The sequence below is a fragment of the Amphibalanus amphitrite genome, unplaced genomic scaffold (assembly GCF_019059575.1).
Source record: "Amphibalanus amphitrite isolate SeventyFive unplaced genomic scaffold, NRLGWU_Aamphi_draft 000311F_arrow, whole genome shotgun sequence".
Classification (NCBI taxonomy): Eukaryota; Metazoa; Arthropoda; class Thecostraca; order Balanomorpha; family Balanidae; genus Amphibalanus; species Amphibalanus amphitrite.
This window is the reverse complement of record NW_024881806.1, coordinates 261,910-280,321: the sequence shown is the minus strand read 5'-3', so window position 1 is coordinate 280,321 and position 18,412 is coordinate 261,910. Positions and strand designations below refer to the sequence as shown.

Below are 18,412 nucleotides of genomic sequence, written 5' to 3'. Positions count from 1 at the left end.
CAAAATTTTGAAGATCGGACAATATTTAGTGGCACTTTTTCAGTTCCCTGTCCTTTGACCTTGAATTTGACCTTGAAGTTTAACCTTGATGAAAATGGTTTTTGATGTGCGGCTAGAACTTTGCACGTTCTACATTTTGGTGCAAAAATTTTGAAGATCGGACATTATTTAGTGGCACTTTTTCAGTTCCCCGTCCTTTGACCTTGAATTTGACCTTGAAGGTCAGGGTTTAGGGGTGAATGGGTTCGATTTTCGTAATCCTCATGGACCAATTGACCGCGGCGCTATAGCTCTAATTGGTTCCCGAGTTATGCGTCGGCATCTTGTAAACTGTCGATATTCGACCTGAAAATCGGCGAAATTTGGCCTTCATCATGACCTGACCTTTGACCTGACCAAAAAAGTGGCCGAAGAAATTTCGTCATTATTTTTGACGCTCTTTCGAACGAAGATAGAATATGGGATGTAAAAAGATATGCTTGCCAATGCACGCCCATGTTTTTGAATGGAAATTGAGGGTGCAGCTGCACACCGTGCACTCCCTCTTCCGCCGCCCCTGATTTCTTGCCACAAACGCCTTCAACCGCTTCCGAATGAAAGAATGTACGATATATTCTCATTTTGTGGAGGTTGGGCAAAGCCTGACCACTACTGGGGCATTCCTCGACTCTACTGGGGCATTTGCCCCAGTAGTTAACATGCTAGCCGAGGCCCTGCACCCATGGGTGCTTTTGCGGCCACTTTTTGCAAAAAAGTGGCAGTGGCTTTGGGATGGCCCCTCTCCCTTTGAAAATGGCTGGATCCGCCAGTGAGCCCATTCGATGAGTTTGGCAAGGTGCACGCTTCACGTCGATAGAGGTCTGCGAGCATTGCGATGGGCGATCCTCTGGAGCGAACCCGAACGGGAATGGGCCGAATGGGCCGTTCCTCAAAGTCCGGCTCATTCCTCAATAAGATTGGGAAATAGCTGCTCTTATTACCGTTTGCAGCGACATCTCTTATGAATTTTACGGTACCGGTCCTGACCTCTATTGACCACTTTTGTTGTTTGATAAATAGATGAAAGTTGCTCTACAATATTCACTGATACCTATGGATTTCGTTTAAATTTGTTTATGCCATTACAAATTCAGATTTTTAGCAGAGATGAATGAAAGGAAGACACATTTTACATGTAGCTGCTAGTGGAATTGAAAATATTTTGCGGTTATTTTGCTTCAATTCGGGGATTATGAGAATGACGCTTCTCTTACGAAACTGGCGCAATATGATAAGCGCGTGAGGGCTTTTTGTATCTATAGGAATCTTGGCTTTTTGTATCTATAGGAATCTTGGCTTTTTGTGTGTGCAGCTGGATCGAGCTGGATCGAGCGGATAAACAAGTTTCAATGTCGATATCTCGATATCTAGCGTGATTTTGTACCATATTTGCTCGCTGAGTAATTTTTTAAGGTTTCCAGGAAATAACGGAATCGTTGCATATTGATACACCTCCGTTGCATTCTGATTCAATCGTCCCCCAGTTCAGTTGGGAACTCTAGCCCAAGCTCTAGCCGTCCTATCGTCGGGCACGGTGAGTACCTACCTACCTATTTTTGTTTTATAGAAGACAAAAAGCAGAATGAGACAGACGCTCTTTTCGTTAATTCCTTAACTTTAGTTTGCTCTTATTATGCCCATGATATTATAAACCCTGAGCTATGAGTCCGAGGGTCAGAATGGCTGTCCAACAGGAAGGCTTAACTGTTGCAATCTGCAAGTGGATACAGAACAAAGCTGAAACCAATTTTGAGGAATATTAGAATTATTGTGGGCCGTGGGGGAGGGGCTTCAGTTCTGTTTTATCCGAAAAGTAGTTGAAATCGTGAGCTTTTAGTTATGCGTGCAAGTCTGAGTCATTTAAAGGGACCCTCCCACCTTCAAAAAAGTTAATGAATTGGCATGAAAGTGATGTCGCTCGGTTCAGAAAGAGCAAAAACGAATATCTACCAAATTTCGTCGAAAAATATTCACCGGTTTTCAAAATATTAGACTTTTACTTTTGTTTACTTTTTGGGATCTCCGCTGTTCCTAGCGACTTTATTTAAAAGTGCGGCATTTGTTGCGCGCAAAGCAGCATATACCACCGCGTGCTACAAAACGTTTTAGTCAAACATTTAACGGACGTTCGAAAGCCTGATGACGTCATCAGATTCCCGTAATGGTTAAGAGATAGGGACCACGCTGGTCCCACCCTGCAAGTAAAGGGAAGAAATTTCTTGAACACCATAAAGCTGCGGGGGTTGCGACCAGGATAAATGGTGGTTTCTGAGCCTGGCCGCAAACTTGGCTATCTCAACTCAAAACTAATGTTAAGGTGGGAGGGTCCCTTTAAAGTTTTCATCATTTGCCTTGACTAAAATTGATGATGGATGCTCTAGTCAATCCCATATTAGTTTTTCAGTTTTTATCCATTCAGAGAGATGGAATATTTTGATATTCACTGTATCAATTTTAACTTAGTTTGAACATTTGAAGTCCCTAAGCTAGAATTTAATGGAACTCAGTTTAAGTTAATTGGCTAAAATGAAGAATTTAATACATCATTATGAGCTTTATTATGCAAGGATATAGTTGGAAAGTATTTAGAGTTACTAAGTGGGTAGGTAGTTAATTTGTGGAACAAGGAGCATTTGTATAAAGATAGATGTAAGATGAATCATCAGATATATGTGATTGAGTTCATGCTCAAGGACTTGTAGTAATTATTTATCAATCCTTCATGATTTACCCAGCATCCAACCATGCTCATGTTAAAGTTGACAAGTAAACTATAATTGAGATGACAGGTTCAGATTGCTGCCCATAACAGGCTACCTACATAAGATAAATTCTAGGCAATTGATCACAAATATTTCAGGAGAGGCCCGAGGCTCTTTCCATATTTCCATAATGAGTCACACACCAGATTGGCCAGGAGCTTGAATGGCAATAGCTTCCTCATGCAGTTATGCAGCATGTTCAAGATGAATAAGACAATGCCAATTAATTACACATCAGTTCCTTTGATAGATCATCCAGCTGCTGAGTTAAGGTTAAGGTTAAGGTTAAGGTTGATGAGCTAGGTTAGACTTGGTCTATTTGGTGCTCATGTCCGGTAGGATGGTACATAGAAGGATCAACAGTAGACATATGTAGGATTGATGACTAGGAATGGCAGGTGGTAGCCCAGTGTCGGTCGAGTCTGTTCTTGAAGGCATTTGTAGAAGGCGCAGAAACAACATGATCAGGGAGCTCATTCCAGGGCGTAACGACTCTATTCGAGAAAAACTTGGCTCTGAAGTGATGGGCTGCTCTCTTTTTCTCCAGCTTCAAGTGGTGTCCCCTGGTCCTTGTGTTATCTTGTAGTTTGAACAGCTTCGTGGGGTCGATATCTAACTTGTTGGTAAGAATCTTGTAGGTTTCAATCAGGTCACCACGAGCAGCCCTGTCCTTCATGTTCATCAGGTCCAGCTTCCTTAGCCTGTCCTCATAAGAAAGATTTCTGATTTCTCGAGTATGTGGGTGCAGTGAGATCCTATTTTGTCTAGTCACTTTAGGGCTTGAGTTTTTAGTGGTTGGCCATTTAAAGGGACCCTCCCACCTTGACATTAGTTTTGAGTTGAGATAGCCAAGTTTGCGGCCAGGCTCAGAAACCACCATTTATCCTGGTCGCAACCCCCGCAGCTTTATGGTGTTCAAGAAATTTCTTCCCTTTACTTGCAGGGTGGGACCAGCTTGGTCCCTATCTCTTAACCATTACGGGAATCTGATGACGTCATCAGGCTTTCGAACGTCCGTTAAATGTTTGACTAAAACGTTTTGTAGCACGCGGTGGTATATGCTGCTTTGCGCGCAACAAATGCCGCACTTTCAAATAAAGTCGCTAGGAACAGCGGAGATCCCAAAAAGTAAACAAAAGTAAAAGTCTAATATCTTGAAAACCGGTGAATATTTTTCGATGAAATTTGGTAGATATTCGTTTTTGCTCTTTCTGAACCGAGCGACATCACTTTCATGCCAGTTCATTAACTTTTTTGAAGGTGGGAGGGTCCCTTTAAGCTAGCCTTTGGCACCAGGGCTCACACTACAGGAAAGATGAGGCTAGTGAGCAGAGTGGTCCTTTCTAGATATTTTGAGGATGGGCATCACTTGCATGTAATACCACTTAGGAATCTTATGTTGTTATGACTTATGAGAAGGTATATTTTGTCTTTGGCAAATTAATCTTGTCTGAGTATGTCATCTTTGATGTTTGACAGATTTACCTGTCCTACTTTTGTGCTGTTTTGTTTGCAAAATGCAATACCTGATAGATCCTCGAGCCTGATTTTTCTTCCCTGCTTATTGCAACTTATTCTTTTTTATTGACAGTCGTACATTTTACATATTTGTACAGCGAATCAGTTTCAATCCTAAATGATCTGTGTAGTTGCAATGACAGTTCAAGCAAACAATAATCGCAGTATGGTCGTCCAAGACTTCAAGCCATCAAAAGCATCGAGTTCCAGGTTTAAATTTGCCATTTTTGGGTTAAAACTTTCAACTGACATTCATCTGACATTCAACTGACATCAACTGACATTACAGTGACCTGTTGCAGCACAGGCTAGTCATCCTCAGTCTGCTGGCGTCGCTGCTGGCCGGCTCTAGCCGGCTGTGTCTGGTTCCAACCGGTTTATACCGGTATGCCGCCCCGTAAGGACCAAGTGGAGCGGCAGGCGTGGCAGTGGGCGGAGACCACGCCCCCGGAGGATGTCACCGAGGAGCACGTGCTGACCGCCTACATCCTGCAGCCGCCGCACAGCCGAAAAACCGCCTGCAAGTCAGTAACACAGAGGAAATGGACTTACTTATTGGTGAACTTCAAATGCAGTAGCCATAAGTGCACAGCATATTTGTCAGAAACATGAGTCATGCTGCAAAGCTAAGTTTTAAACAAAGTTCACTTGAAGCTGATAAAACTTGATTGTAGTCTTTTCAACATTTGTTCTGCCTGGAATTATGTTGCAGGAATATCATGCAAGTTGCTGTTGGAATATGTTCATGCATCTGACTCGCTGAGAACTTGGCAGGCTAACACACTGAGGTGATGGTGCTGACGTCACATGTTGACTCTATGTATCTTACATAGGCCTTATATTGACCCTCTATCACCTAACACTGAACCCTTTCCCCATCTCCCCCTCACAGGAAGAACTGCCGCCACCAGCCGCTATGTATTGCCGGTCTGGGCGAGCACGACTGGCTCTACAACAGCGACGAGACGCGTCTGTACGCCGGAGACCGCGAGGAGCCGGACGTCCGTACCGCCCAGGTGCCCGCCGGCCTGAAGAACCTCGGCGCCACCTGCTACGTCAACAGCCTGCTGCAGCTGTGGTTCCACAACAGAAAGTTCAGGTGCGGATGATGATGTGGATTGAAGGACAGGGTGAAGGGTAATTTAGGTGATAGAAGTTGAAAATTACGTTTTTCTGTGTCTCTCTTTATGTGTCTCAGCAGAGGCAGTTTTGGCTTGTGTAGCATTGGATATTAGGACCCGATACTGTTATGTAAGGGACAGAGATAGGCTATATGCGGACTGGTTCTCAGTTTATCAGGATTATGATTCATGCTGCAAGCTGTTATGACTCATAAGAGCGGAGAGCAGTTTATTCACTGGTGTTATAACAACTAGTCTAAGAGGATAATATCTGCCCGAATGATACGATCTCTTCAGAAACAGTGCTGTTATATCAAGCTGACATACATTGGAGGTCGATATTACAAAATGTATGAACACAATAGTCACAACAGATGGCTGATCTTGCATCATGTTGATTTTGGATGATCAGAAACCACGTCTTCCGCGCTATCCGCGGCTGTTGATTTTACCGTTGATTCTTCCGTTCTAATAAATGACCACACCAAAGGCCAATACAACAGTTTCCAACAACGTTTAGTAAAACATTTCAATGGAGCAAACAGTGGAATGATTACACCCCACCGTCATCCTTTCCACCCTATCTCTCTGTCGCCTCTGTCCCTCCCTCCCGCCCGTTCTCCCCCTCTAGACGGACGATCCTGCAGTGGGACCCGGCCGCCGACTGGGGCTCCTCTGACCCTCCCCGCTCCCCCTACCCCTCTGACCCCGCGCTCCCTCTATCTCCTGACCCTCTCGTTCTCTCTGTCCCTTTAACCCTCCAGTTCTCCCCCTCAGGCGGGCGATTCTGCAGTGGGACCCTGTGGCCGACCCTGTGGAGCAGCTGAACGAGACGCTGCTGACGTCACAGTACTCACCACTGACACCCATCGGTCACCTGCAGCTCATCTTTGGCTACATGCACGGAGGAATGCTCAGGTGAGACACCCACTCCAGACAGTGACAGTAGGGGAGTGTTAATGAGGGATGCTAAAGTGAGACGAATAGCCCAAGCAGTATGGCGGCGGGGGGATGAGGAGTCAACGGGCTGCTTGGACAAAACGCAAACTAAGCGGTGACAGGAAGGAGCAATGTTACGACGGACTGCGTAGGAGAGGCAAAGGACAGACCTTCACGGTGGATGTCAAGGACGTGGGCTTACATGATATGTGAGCTGGCTTTGTCCTATCGCCTAAAGCCTTGATAAGATAGGGCTGACCGAATATAACTGCACGTGTTCTGGTGCATGTGTTGTTGAGTTCACGAATTTGCTATACAATGCTGTCATCTGTTTCCTTCAACTTGCGTTGGTTGGCGAGCTTGGGACTTGATGAGCGAAAGAACGACTCCATATAACGTTAGATAATCTTCAACTGTCTCAAGAAGTCTAGAGATACCGGATGCAGTGACCATTTAAACATTATGACCTGAAAAGTGTCGAAAATATACTAGGAGAAGCTACACGATGCACATAACTAAATTCACAGCTAAGTGCCGATCAAACGGACAGCCGGTGATTATTTGAATCGCGTAACTGGCCCCGTTTTACCCCTGCCCCTGCCTCCGCTGCTGCGCAGGACGGTGGACCCGTCGCCGTTCATCCTGTCTCTGCGGCTGGACACGATGTACCAGCAGGATGCGCAGGAGTTCAGCAAGCTCTTCAGCACGCTGCTGGAGGAGGCGCTCTCCCACCAGAGTCGGCCAGAGGTCAGCGGCGCCGTCCAGCACCTGATGCGCGGACAGTACGAGTATGTCACCAGGTGAGAATTAATGTTAGGGAGGTAAACAGAAAGTTATAGAGATGAGTGAGTTGCAGGTACTCGTATCAGTGGTTTCGTATTACAGAGTCCGTACTCTTAGCTCAGGACAAGTTACGAGGCGCTGGATGGTGCTAGGCGTTTGCAATGTCGGCGAGTTTTCCTTGCGTTTGGATTTTGAAAGCAGTGCCTTAGCTATGCGCAATAATGCTCTTCTTGTATCCTGACCATGGGTGTCGTTTTGTATAGGCATGGTAGGGCCCGAGCCCTACCGATAATTTTGGAAATTTAACATTATGCCTATGGCGTTGCGTGGAAAGAATCGCTTTGAATTGGCAAAAATTTACATTAGAGCCCTACCAATAATTTTCGGAAAGTGTCGCCCCTGATCCTGACTCACATCAGTGATGATAATTCTCCTTGCGCCCCAGTTAGCGGTAATGCATTGGGCCAATGTTCTATAATGGTCGTCATTGCTAATCCTTTGGTAGTTTTCTCTTCCTGCTGATTGAGAATTGCACTGCAGACATAACGTCGTCAAGAACAGTTCCCGCGATTCGCGTTCTGAGTCTGTGTTGGGTCATTTACAGGTGTAACGAGTGTCTGCAGGAGTCCACTTGCCCGTCCTATTTCTACGAGCTGGACCTGCAGATCCAGGGCCAGAAGCAGCTCTCCGACTGCCTGACAGAGTTCCTCCGAGAGGAGAGCCTCACGGGAGCCAATCAGGTACGAGGAGGGCCTCACATGAGCCAATCAGGTATGAGGAGAACCTCATAGGGGCCAGTCAGGTATGTGGAGGGGCTCACAAGGAGCCAAACAGATACGAGGAGGGGCTGGCAGGGATCAGTCAGGCACAAGGAGGAGACTAGGGCCACTAGAGTCGGTATGCGGGTACACAAGTGATATGTTGTGACGAATTAGCTGCCGATATTTTACGTGGGGACTATAATAAGGGTGTGAAGTTTTATTCATAGACTAGGACGCTGGTTGCACGAATCAATTTCTGTTTGAGAATTGATCAGTTTCATGTGTAATCTGGTTGTAGGTGCTCAGACTCATGGATGGAAGTATTCAGTGTAATGTGAGTGTGAATGGCCTTGCTTCAATAATTGCTCAAAGTACAGCGCTTCTGCTTCATTACAGTACAACTGCCAGACGTGCCAGTGTAAGAGGGACGCGTCCCGCGCCATTCGGCTCACACAGCTGCCGCCGGTGCTGAACTTTCAGCTGATGAGATTCGTCTTTGACCGGTGAGGACTGAGAGCCGATTTTCCATCAGTAGCTCGCCGTAGCAGTTCTGAAAAATAAAGTTTTATGAGTCTTTGGTTTCGTCGCTTTGTGTTTGAGCTGCCACTGGTATTGGAATGTATTGCGAAATTAAATGGTGTGATGTTAATATATTGTTTTCTGTATTCGCTCAAAGTTGGTTTTGTTTTGGCGTGTCGAAACCATTGTCTAATATTTGACGTTGATATAGAGTTCCACCGCGGCTCATCTTTTGTGTGGTACCTTTTCTGGTCGTTTGTTTGTAGGTTGACCGTTGACTTCTTTGTTTTGTGATGTGTACCGGTGATCGCCATTGGAGACTGGCCTACATTCTCTCTGAACATGTGTCCGTCCGCGGTCGCCCCCCAGTGAGACGGGTCTGAAGAAGAAGCTCTCCTCCCACCTGCGGTTCCCCGAGCTGCTGGACGTCTCAGAGTTTGTGGGCCGACCGTCGGGCGCCGTCACCTACCGGCTGCAGGCCGTCCTGCTGCACAAGGGCCCGTCCGCCTACTCGGGGCACTACACAGGTGAGGGACAATAAATATAATACACCACTCAGACACACACTGCACAAGGGCCCGTCCGCCTACTTTGGACATTACACAGGTAAAGAACACTACACAGTACACAGACACTGCACAAGGGCCCGTCCGCCTACTCGGGGCATTACACAGGTAAGGGACAGTACACACGGGGCCCCCAAAACCCCAATTCATCATCATCATCATCACATACGGGGCCGTCCGACTACTCGGGGCCTTACACAGGTAACTTCGGGGGCGTCTACGTGCCACACAACACAGGCCGTGCTGCTGCACTCAAGGGCCCGCCTGTCCGCCTGCTCCGGACACTGCACAGGTAAAGGACACTACACACTAATACGGGGGACACAACACAAGCGGCCGTCCGACTACTCTGGGCACTGCACAGGTAACTTCGGGGGCATCTACGTGCCACCCATAACACAGGCGGTGCTGCTGCACTCAAGGGCCCGTCTGCTTACTCCGGGCACTACACTGGTACGGGACCTTACACACCACACACCACACACAGGACGTAACTTCGGGGGCGTCTACGTGCCACACATAACACTGGCCGTGCCGCTGCACAAGGGGCCCTCCGCCTACTCCGGACGCTAATACAGGTACGAGCCGTTAGTTGCTCATATAATGGACGTTACGCAAGTAAATAAACGCTACATACTGCACGAGGGGGTCATGCCCACCAACAGCTGCAGGCACTACAGTGGTACTGAACACTGGACACTGAGCCAACCTCACGTCTCTTACCTGTGCTCTGACATCTGACCTTCTCTCTGTCCTCAGCGCACATCTGCGACAGCGAGACGGGCGCCTGGTTCCGCTTCAACGACGAGGAGGTGGAAAAGATCAAGTCGTTGAAGCTGAACGCCGAGGATGACCTCGAGGGTAGGTCAGGGAGGCCGTGGGAATCAGACAGGCGCGGCATGGATTGAACTGGTTGGTTTGTCACTTGGGTCAGGGACAGTTGCACTTTAACCCGCGCCCCGTAGGGGGGGGGGGCGAAACGGCCCCCCCCCCCCCCCTGTCCTTTTCGGTCGATATCTCCTAAACGGCTGGAGATATCGCCACCAAACTTTCAGGCCCCTCCGGGCATCAATTTTACACATTGTGACCAAAAATTTTTCTAGAGGCTATGATAGGTTGGCCACAAATGACGTCAGAGTGACGTCATGTTCTGATTTTCGATCGAAAAAAGACCTTCGCGAGAAGACCTGTCAGGCCTACAGCTTTGAAGATACAGAAAAATGATCAAGACATAAAAGGTATAGAATTGACAGGGCTACAAAACTGCTATCTCGGATTTTTGAAATTTTTGAGTTTTGACCCCCAAAAATCAAAAAAGCATTTTTTTTTTGGATATATCAGCCAAAAAATCCAAAAAGTTTTTTGAGTTAAAAAAAAACGGAATATATGTGATAGTACCTACCGTCTTCTATCTACATACCAAATTTCAGATCGATACCTCGTTTTTTGGCCAAGTTATAGCGAAAAAAAACTGTTCAAAAATGATGACAACAAATTTTCAAACTCAATTTTTGGCAATTCTAGACCTCGTAGAGCAAAACAAAGACCACCATTAGACTCCCCGTGACGAGCTGCATCGAATCAATACCCATTTTATGCAGAAATATCAACTTTGAAATTTGACCTAATTTGACCTGACCTTGACCTGACCTTCACCAAACCGTGACCTAGGCTGGCCCCAAAGGCTGCCTAACCCACATAATCGCATTTGTCATGTAAAATGGACCATAAAACATGTATCACACGACACTTTCATATTGTGACCCCCGGTGACCTGACCTCGCTGTGACCTGACCTGGTATCAGTGACCTCAGATAGCAAAGTATGTGTTTGACGAACAATGTACCATCGATGGTTTTCAATAAATTACCAATTTACTCGATTTCACAACACATTTCTTGAAATGCCTGTGAACGGTGAAAATCTGACCTTTGACCTGACCTGTGACGTCATCGGTTTGACCTAGGTCAATGAAATTTGGTCACAAGGTAGTTCCCGGGTGGGGCTATCGAACGCCGTTTGAATTTTGAAAATCGGCCGGTAACTGTCCGAGATCTTAGGGGGGGGGGGGGGGCGAAACGGCCCCCCCCCCTACGGGTGGTAGGGTCCGCCGGTAGCCCTACGGGGCGCGGGTTAATTATGGTGGCATTGAGCCCTTCGGGCTTGCAAGTGACGCTTTGGGTTTGCATGGTTTATCAAGATATGCCGATACCATTGATATTTTCGTTTCAGGTAATAAAGTCCCGTGATGCCTCGTGGTGGTGATGTTTTTTATCGAAATAACACGAATTCGTGTTCCATTTTACTCTATTTTTGTGTGCCTGAGAATTGAGATGCATCTCTGAAGTGTCTCAACACTCCCTATTCACTACTCTCTCGTCCCGGCACAGACTCAGCTGCCAAGAAGCCGAAGCAGACGCGCTGTCCGAAGGGCTACCACTCGTCCAACCAGGCCTACATGCTGGTCTACTACCGAGTCCCGGAGACGGCAGAGACGAACGGACCGACCGCCTCACAGGCGGACGGAAAACCAGCCAAGGCGGAGGGGCGGCAGGCAAAGGTGGAGGCGAAGGCGAAGGCGGACTCGAAGGCGAAACTGAAGGCGGAGGCGGAGATCACGCTGCCTGATCATATTCAGACGATGGTGGAAGCCATGAATGCGACGGTCAATGACCAGGTGCAGCTCAATGAACAGGCAAAGGTGCGTAGAGCGGGGACGCTGATGAACGGTGTTATGCAATTGTGGAGTTTACCGTTACGGATTATTTTTCTGTACGCATTGCTAGCTAACAGTGCACTTTGGTCTACTGTAGTCAATGCTATGTGCTCGTTTATTTGCCTATTATTGGGAAAGTTCTTATCAGCTTTTGTATAGGTCATTGTGTTTTCTTTCGCTGATTCAGCGTTGATTTTTTATGAAAAATTGTGAGCAAGAATATGCGCATTGAGCAACCAAAACACACCGCTAACCCGCTTACCCCTCCCCCGTCTCCCTCATCAGAGTGTCTCCGTCGAGGAGTACCGAACCCGTGAGCGGGAGGTGCGTGAAATCTACCCCCGTCTGACGTGCTCGGACGTACGGGCCGGTCTTCTGCTGCTGCCTGCCGCCTGGCTCTCCGCCTGGCTGGCCGGAGACACGCCCGGCCCCGTGGACCCGGCTTCTCTACTCTGTCACCATGGGAAACTGTCACCCTGGCATGCTGCGAAGATGAAGTGTGTCGACCCGGGAGCGGTGAGTGGATGAGAGAGGAGAGGCGAGGAAAAGAGATGAGAGGAGAGGTCGAGAGGAGCGGACTGGAGAGGACAGCTGGAGGTTGGTGGCCAGTTGCAAATCACTACCAAAATGTAGGAACCGGATTTGTTATCATGGTTAGTGATCGTTGGGAGTAAGCTTGAGGAGACTTGTGTTAGATGCAGCTGAAGTCGGTTTGTCCTGCCGGATGTGATGACTCGGTCGGCTCATCTGCAATTGTTAGCAATTAATCATGATTGACCGTTAAGCTGCCACGCCGCTCTGAGCACGCTGTTCGACGTCATCTGAAGTTTTTTTTTTCTTCACATAACGTTCTCTGGGGTTGGCTGCTGTTCCCACAGTACTACCTACTGACATTTTCAGCTATCCCTCCCCTAAATGGGTTCGGTTATAACTGACCTTCTCCCCGCCCTCAGGGCTCTCTGCTAACCTGTCTATACGGCGGAGCCGGTCTGGACCGCTCCGGTCTCTGCCGGGACTGCGTCCAAAGCCGGTGTCGGGCTATCCGCGCCCGCCAACAACTGGAGGAGGATGCTCGCACCGTCACCACGCTCCTCAAGGAGGACCTCAAACCGTGAGTGGGGGGAGCTGAACAGAGCAACTGGTACCGTTGGTCGTTTGTACTGTGTGATTGGTAGAGCCTGTTCGTTTCCCGTTTTGGTTCTAGGCGACTCGGTCTGCCGTTGTTATTTAGCGTTTTGTCGAGAGGGTATAGGTTGTCCGTGCTATGTTATGCCTCATTTGTGCTATCATATTTTTCTTCTGCTGTCTTCCTATTTTAGGAATTTGAATGGAGCCTTATTGAGCAGCCGCTATGTCCAGCTGCCTGAATAGTACAAATTTGCGCTTAATGCTGTTCGTGTTAGCCTGGTCTGACTTTGTTTCGCCTCAGCTACCCACCGGCATCATCTCGTTTCCTTTTCTGACACCACCGTGTCCCCGCAGCGACGACCCGGCCGTCTGGGTCGGAAAGACCACTCTCCGCGTCTGGAAACGTCTGGCTCTGCAGTCTCTGCCCCAGGACAGCCCTCCCTCAGCTCCGACCGGCGGCGGGGACACCCCCAGCTCCGTGCCTGGGACCGCCCCTGCTGCCGCTGTCACCACCACCGCCAGCTCCGCGCCGGCCACCGTCACATCCGCTCCTGAGACAGACTCGAACACCCCCACCGACCAAACCACTACCAACGGCACTGGTCAACCTTCCAGAAAACGACCGGCGAGCTCGGTGGAGGATGCCGGCGACTCGAGTCCCAAACGTACCCCTGGCCGGCGGGCCTCGGCCGCGGAGGACAGGACTGTGAGAGTGGGGCTGAGTGAGGACACGGCTGTGGAGATGGCGGTGGACAGAGCGGGGGAGGTGGAAGAGGAAGAGAGTGGGTTGGGTCGTACTAATGGTAATGTGGGGGATGAGGGTAAGGTCAAGAGTCTTTCAGAGGCTGTGGAGGGGAGGTGTAAATCGGTGCTCAGTGCGGAGAAGAAGGACGCTCTTGCGAGTGAAGTGACGGAGTCTTCCGCGTTGGATGTGAAAGAAGAGAAAAACTCAGACGAGACGATACCTGCAGAAAGTAAAAACGTGTCAACCGACAAGGAAGAGGCGCCAACGAACGGTGCTGTGCCTTCCTCTATGGAGACTGAACCAGCGGAAACATCCCCGGATCCCGCCAACCGTTCACCATCCCCTTCCGCGTCATCCTCCACCTCACAACCCGCATCAACAGCCGCCTCACTGGCCTCCACATGCGCATCAACACCAGCAACCACTCCAACACCATCCGCGGCTTCCACATGTGCTTCAACCTCAGCTGCAGCAGGTTCTTCAGCTCCCCGGCGGTCGTCCGTGAGCCGCTCGAACGGTCACCCGGAGACTGACAGCGAGGGCACGGCTCGTGGCCGGCCGGGGGCGGAGACGGAGGACACCTCCGGACCGGAGGACGACGAGGATGACGAGGAGGAAGAGTTCAACGGTGACCTGCGCTGCGCGCACGGTGAGATGGGGGAAAATGACGGGAGGGGTTTTTAGAAGGCTTGTAGGGGTAGAGGAATCGTTATGTCGAAATGAGAATATGCTGGCTATTTGATTCCCGATCTAAAAAAAAACTTGACTCTTGCTACTTTTAGCTTGTTGGCAGTCTCGAATTACTTCAATATTGTACAGGAAATGCGTCTCATAAGCATACCTGACTGTCTTCGAACCCAGAATACGAGCAAGGTTGCTGCGACATGCGCCTCTTAGCACTCCGCAGTCTGCACCATGCCATGACAGCAGTCCCCCACTCCCACCCCACCCCCGATCTGCCCCCAACGGTCTGTCCGCCAGTGTCCCAAAATTATATTTTAGCTTGGTGTCAGAGAGGAAAATTATTCCGTAGACAGGGTGAATAGGGTGGAAAATTGCCGGTAAGGTAAAGCTAACAACAGATGCGAGGGATAAGAGTGGAGTAAAAACAAATTGATAGCTTAGGTACATTTTCACACACACACACAAAAAAAATGATAGGGTAGAGCGTGTAATGTAGGAAGCATCGATATGTTGTTTAAGACCATGTACGCATATGCCCTTTGCTTTTTCCGTTCGGAGTGCAAAATTGATCTTGAAAGGTTGAATTGAGAGTGGAAAATGGTTTTCATTTGGATGTCGTTTCACAGTACCCAAAACGATTAATTTTGGGACACTGCTGTCCGCAGGTGAATTTTGTATAGAGGAGAGAATCCGACGGCTGGTACTGTATCTTACCTCCCGCTCTGACCGTGTCATTACTCCTGCCTCCCCAGGTGAGCTGTGTGTGGAGGAAGGTGTCCGACGTCTGGTACCGCTCTCAGTGTGGTCAATACTCGTCAAATACTTCCCCGACGCCCCGGAGTACGGCAGGGACCGGCAGCTGTGCCAACAGTGCAGGGTAAGGCAGTGTGGGACGCACTGTAAGCTATGGGTTGGAAGCGCTTTGGGGACCTAGCCAGCCTGCTGTTAAGGTGTTTTGTTCCGGGTGCATTCGCCTTGGAATCCTTGGTCAAATGTAGTCAAATATGAGGTCAAAAATAAGATTCAAAATGAGGCATTTCACCCTGGCAAATGCACCAGCTACACGGGTACTTCTAAGCTTTATCCATTACGAACGCTCAATCTACGCAGCTGGCTCAATTATTTCCTGTGTGTCGCCTTGCGACATCTGCATTCGCTTTGCCTTTGAGCTATCCAATTTCCAGCCCAGCTTGCCTGTCACTAGCAAGTATGCTATGACCTGCTTTTGGAGGTCCTCTCTGAGCAGTACCCCTCCGCTCCCTTCCCCAGGATCTGAGGGGATCACTGACACCCTATCCATCCCAACCCTGAAATAGGAGCACGTATGCAAGGAGGAGTACAGCAGCTGCTGACATCCCCTTTCTTCCCCGTCCTCAGGAGCAGGTATCTGAAGAGGAGCAGATGCGTCAGCTGTACCGGCAGATGGCCACCGAGCAGCGTGCCGCTATCAGCGACCTCTATAGCGATCGGCTGCGGCCGCAGGTGGCAGCACCGTCGTGCCCGCCCGGCCGCTACCACGCCCTGGGGCGGCAGTCGACAGAGCTCTGGAGGAAGTTCCTCAAGTGAGTGCGACTTGGTGAATGTGGCGGTTGGGTGGGCAGATACACGTTCAGAGTAAATACGCGCTAGCCGCCCTAGAAGAAAGCGGATTATTGGTAGATATACATTTTCTGTCTTAGTGTCTTGAATGAATTGCAAAAAGCTCCTAGGAATCTTTGAAAGGTTTCTAGGACGACTCTTTGGACTAGGACGATACTTTTTTGTCCTGCAATTCTCTGAAACGCTCCTGCCATATTTCCAACACCCACATGGCGCCTCACACTCCTAGTGAACGCTCTTCATCCGCAAGTCTCGCATCCCACTTTGCCACACAGCTGCGTACTAGCCTAGCCTCTCCTCCCCCAAACCCATCTCTCCCCTCATCCCCCCACACCCGACCGCCGAACCCATCATCCCTCCACCCTCCTCTGCTCATACTGTCGGAGCTGTCTGTCGGTGCCGGCGAACCGGGAGCGTCGGCCGAGCCGCGCTAATGACGCGTTTTTACCGCCCCGCTGACGTCACGGCTCGGCCGGCTGACGTCACTGGTCGTCTGTGAAGCCGGCGCCGCGGTAGTCCGCCGGCTGAGCAGTGATGATGGCACCTGGAAACGCGTAACTGCTATTATATCGCGTGGTTATGTACACGAAGTCCATTGACTTCTACGCAACCCTTTGTACCTTATTCACTATTCAGTATAGCGTTCAATCTCTAGTCTGGTGTCTTGTCGATAGGTCTCAATTGGCTCAATTTACAATAAGACGTGCCTTCATGCGTGCTCTGACCGCCGTGGAAAGACTCTACGATGAAAGACACTGTGAGCTAGACATCCTGTAAAAGACCAGGGTCTAAACAAGAATCCTCACTCTCCTTTATTCCTATAGAGCACCCCCGCCGCCCCCGCTATCCCTGTCCAAGTGTCCATCCAACCATACCAACCCCATCTGGTGTAACACCGTCACCGTGTCTGAGGCCGGCTCTGCGTCCTTTTTACCTCCCCGGATGAGCCGTCTCTGCGCGCTGAGCCCGGCGGTGGCGTGGACACCCCCGGGAGAGGAGACTGGACAGCGCGGAGCGGGCTGATCCTGATGGATGAGACCGAGAGAGACGTGTCACCCTGGAGAGCGGGGGGGGGGAGGGGGAGATGGCAGGTGGCGGGAGAAGGGGCTGGGAGACAGTCATGGTCTGATAGGAGGCATCTGGCATTCATGCTTTTTTATTGACGCTGTATCAATTTTTAATGTGTTCCCGTTATTATGATGTTCTTTGGACGTTTCTCCTGGGTCGATTCGAGTCTCATTATGAGTTCACTACTGATTCCATTCCTCACTTTCATCTCTTAAGCTCTTCTCCCTTCCCTAAGTCCGTTTTACTCTTCCCTCTTTTACCTCCTCTCCTCCGTCCGTCTCCCTCACCTCCCATGCCGGGTCGTCCATCGACTTCAGTCCCGACCCATTGTCCGCGGGCGGTCCCATCAGTGTCCGACCGTGTCCGCCGTGTCCGAGGATGTCCGAGGATGTCCGCCATCCACCACTGCCGCTGGACTCCACCGGGAGACGGTACCGGACACCGGGTTTCTCCGAGTCCGGACTTATGCCACTAGCGTGCGACTCTCTGCCGGAAACTCGCGCTGGATAACGTTTTGGAATGTAGCCAATAATTTATCCCATTTTCTCCCATCTTTCTTACTTCCCGCCCATTTTTTCTCCTTACCCATTCCATCCTCAAATCGCATTTGTTTCGCCTTGCTTCTCCGTGCTCACTGCTCATTCTAACAGGTTTAATTCCAGTTTCTTTCTTCAAGACAGCTCCGTTCTTTGCTTACTCTTACACCCGCCTCTAACATCTCATCTCCCTCTCTACCCCTCGCAGGTCCTCCTATCTCCCTCCCTCTCCTCCTCTCCTTCTCCTTCTCTTCTTTCTACCTCCCTCTCCTCCCCCTCCCCTCTCCCTGCGGGCGCCGGTCGGCTCAGCCCTGCGTCATTGTCGCTAGGCGCGGACCGTTTTTGGCCGGCGCCCCATCCATCTTCTCCTTCTTTTATTTGCGGCTAGCCATTCTTCCCTGGGTTTTTGGCCGGCGGCACTGTGATAGATCGGTTTTTAATTGGGGCCGCGGCTGGTCAGCCGCCTGCAACCGAGCGGGGGAGCAGGGGGTAACGGTGTACAACTTCTTCAGTGGTGTTTTTGTGGAGAGTAAAGGGACCGAAGGAACTTCTTGGAAAAGAGAGTAGTCATGTTTACAGATAGCTGCTGTCGGATTTATTGTTTACTTTTGTGAATGTTCTGAGGACCTGGCCATGTTTGGCGCGGTATTTTTAGCATTAGTTCATAGCCTACCTATTTTTTTTTATTTTTGTAATCATGCCACGTCGTTTGGTTAAGTTTATTGTCTGACATCCAAAATGGTCTCTGTTCATTGATCCCGATTAAAAATTATGTCCCTTACTCGAATGCTGAATGCTATCACTTTCCATTTTCTGACCTGCAGTCTCACCTATCTAGCCTCTGAATCGGCTGTTCTGATCCCTGGCCTCAGTTCTGACTCCATCCCCTCCCTTCCTCTACCTGCGCCCCCTCCTCTCTCTCTCTCTC

General features: G+C 49.5%; 1 protein-coding gene across 3 annotated transcripts in view; it reads left to right on the top strand.

Annotated features, from left to right (window-relative positions):
* Window positions 1–1,299: 1,299 nt before the first annotated feature.
* Window positions 1,300–18,412, top strand: part of LOC122388159 (ubiquitin carboxyl-terminal hydrolase 48-like) — a 50,535-nt gene continuing 33,422 nt past the window's right edge. Inside the window, exons 1-15 of one of the 3 annotated variants that reach the window (XM_043379006.1) lie at window positions 1,300–1,573; window positions 4,627–4,843; window positions 5,212–5,418; window positions 6,218–6,358; window positions 6,997–7,179; window positions 7,767–7,902; window positions 8,320–8,426; window positions 8,812–8,969; window positions 9,768–9,869; window positions 11,399–11,709; window positions 12,010–12,240; window positions 12,678–12,835; window positions 13,207–14,246; window positions 15,034–15,158; window positions 15,659–15,843. In XM_043379006.1, the coding sequence (XP_043234941.1) occupies window positions 4,707–4,843; window positions 5,212–5,418; window positions 6,218–6,358; window positions 6,997–7,179; window positions 7,767–7,902; window positions 8,320–8,426; window positions 8,812–8,969; window positions 9,768–9,869; window positions 11,399–11,709; window positions 12,010–12,240; window positions 12,678–12,835; window positions 13,207–14,246; window positions 15,034–15,158; window positions 15,659–15,843 (3,221 nt within the window). In that variant the 5' untranslated portion in view covers window positions 1,300–1,573; window positions 4,627–4,706. Of the gene's footprint in view, window positions 1,574–4,608; window positions 4,844–5,211; window positions 5,419–6,217; window positions 6,359–6,996; window positions 7,180–7,766; window positions 7,903–8,319; window positions 8,427–8,811; window positions 8,970–9,767; window positions 9,870–11,398; window positions 11,710–12,009; window positions 12,241–12,677; window positions 12,836–13,206; window positions 14,247–15,033; window positions 15,159–15,658; window positions 15,844–18,412 lie in introns of all 3 variants that reach the window. The other 2 variants (XM_043379005.1, XM_043379004.1) reach the window with 2 other exon arrangements.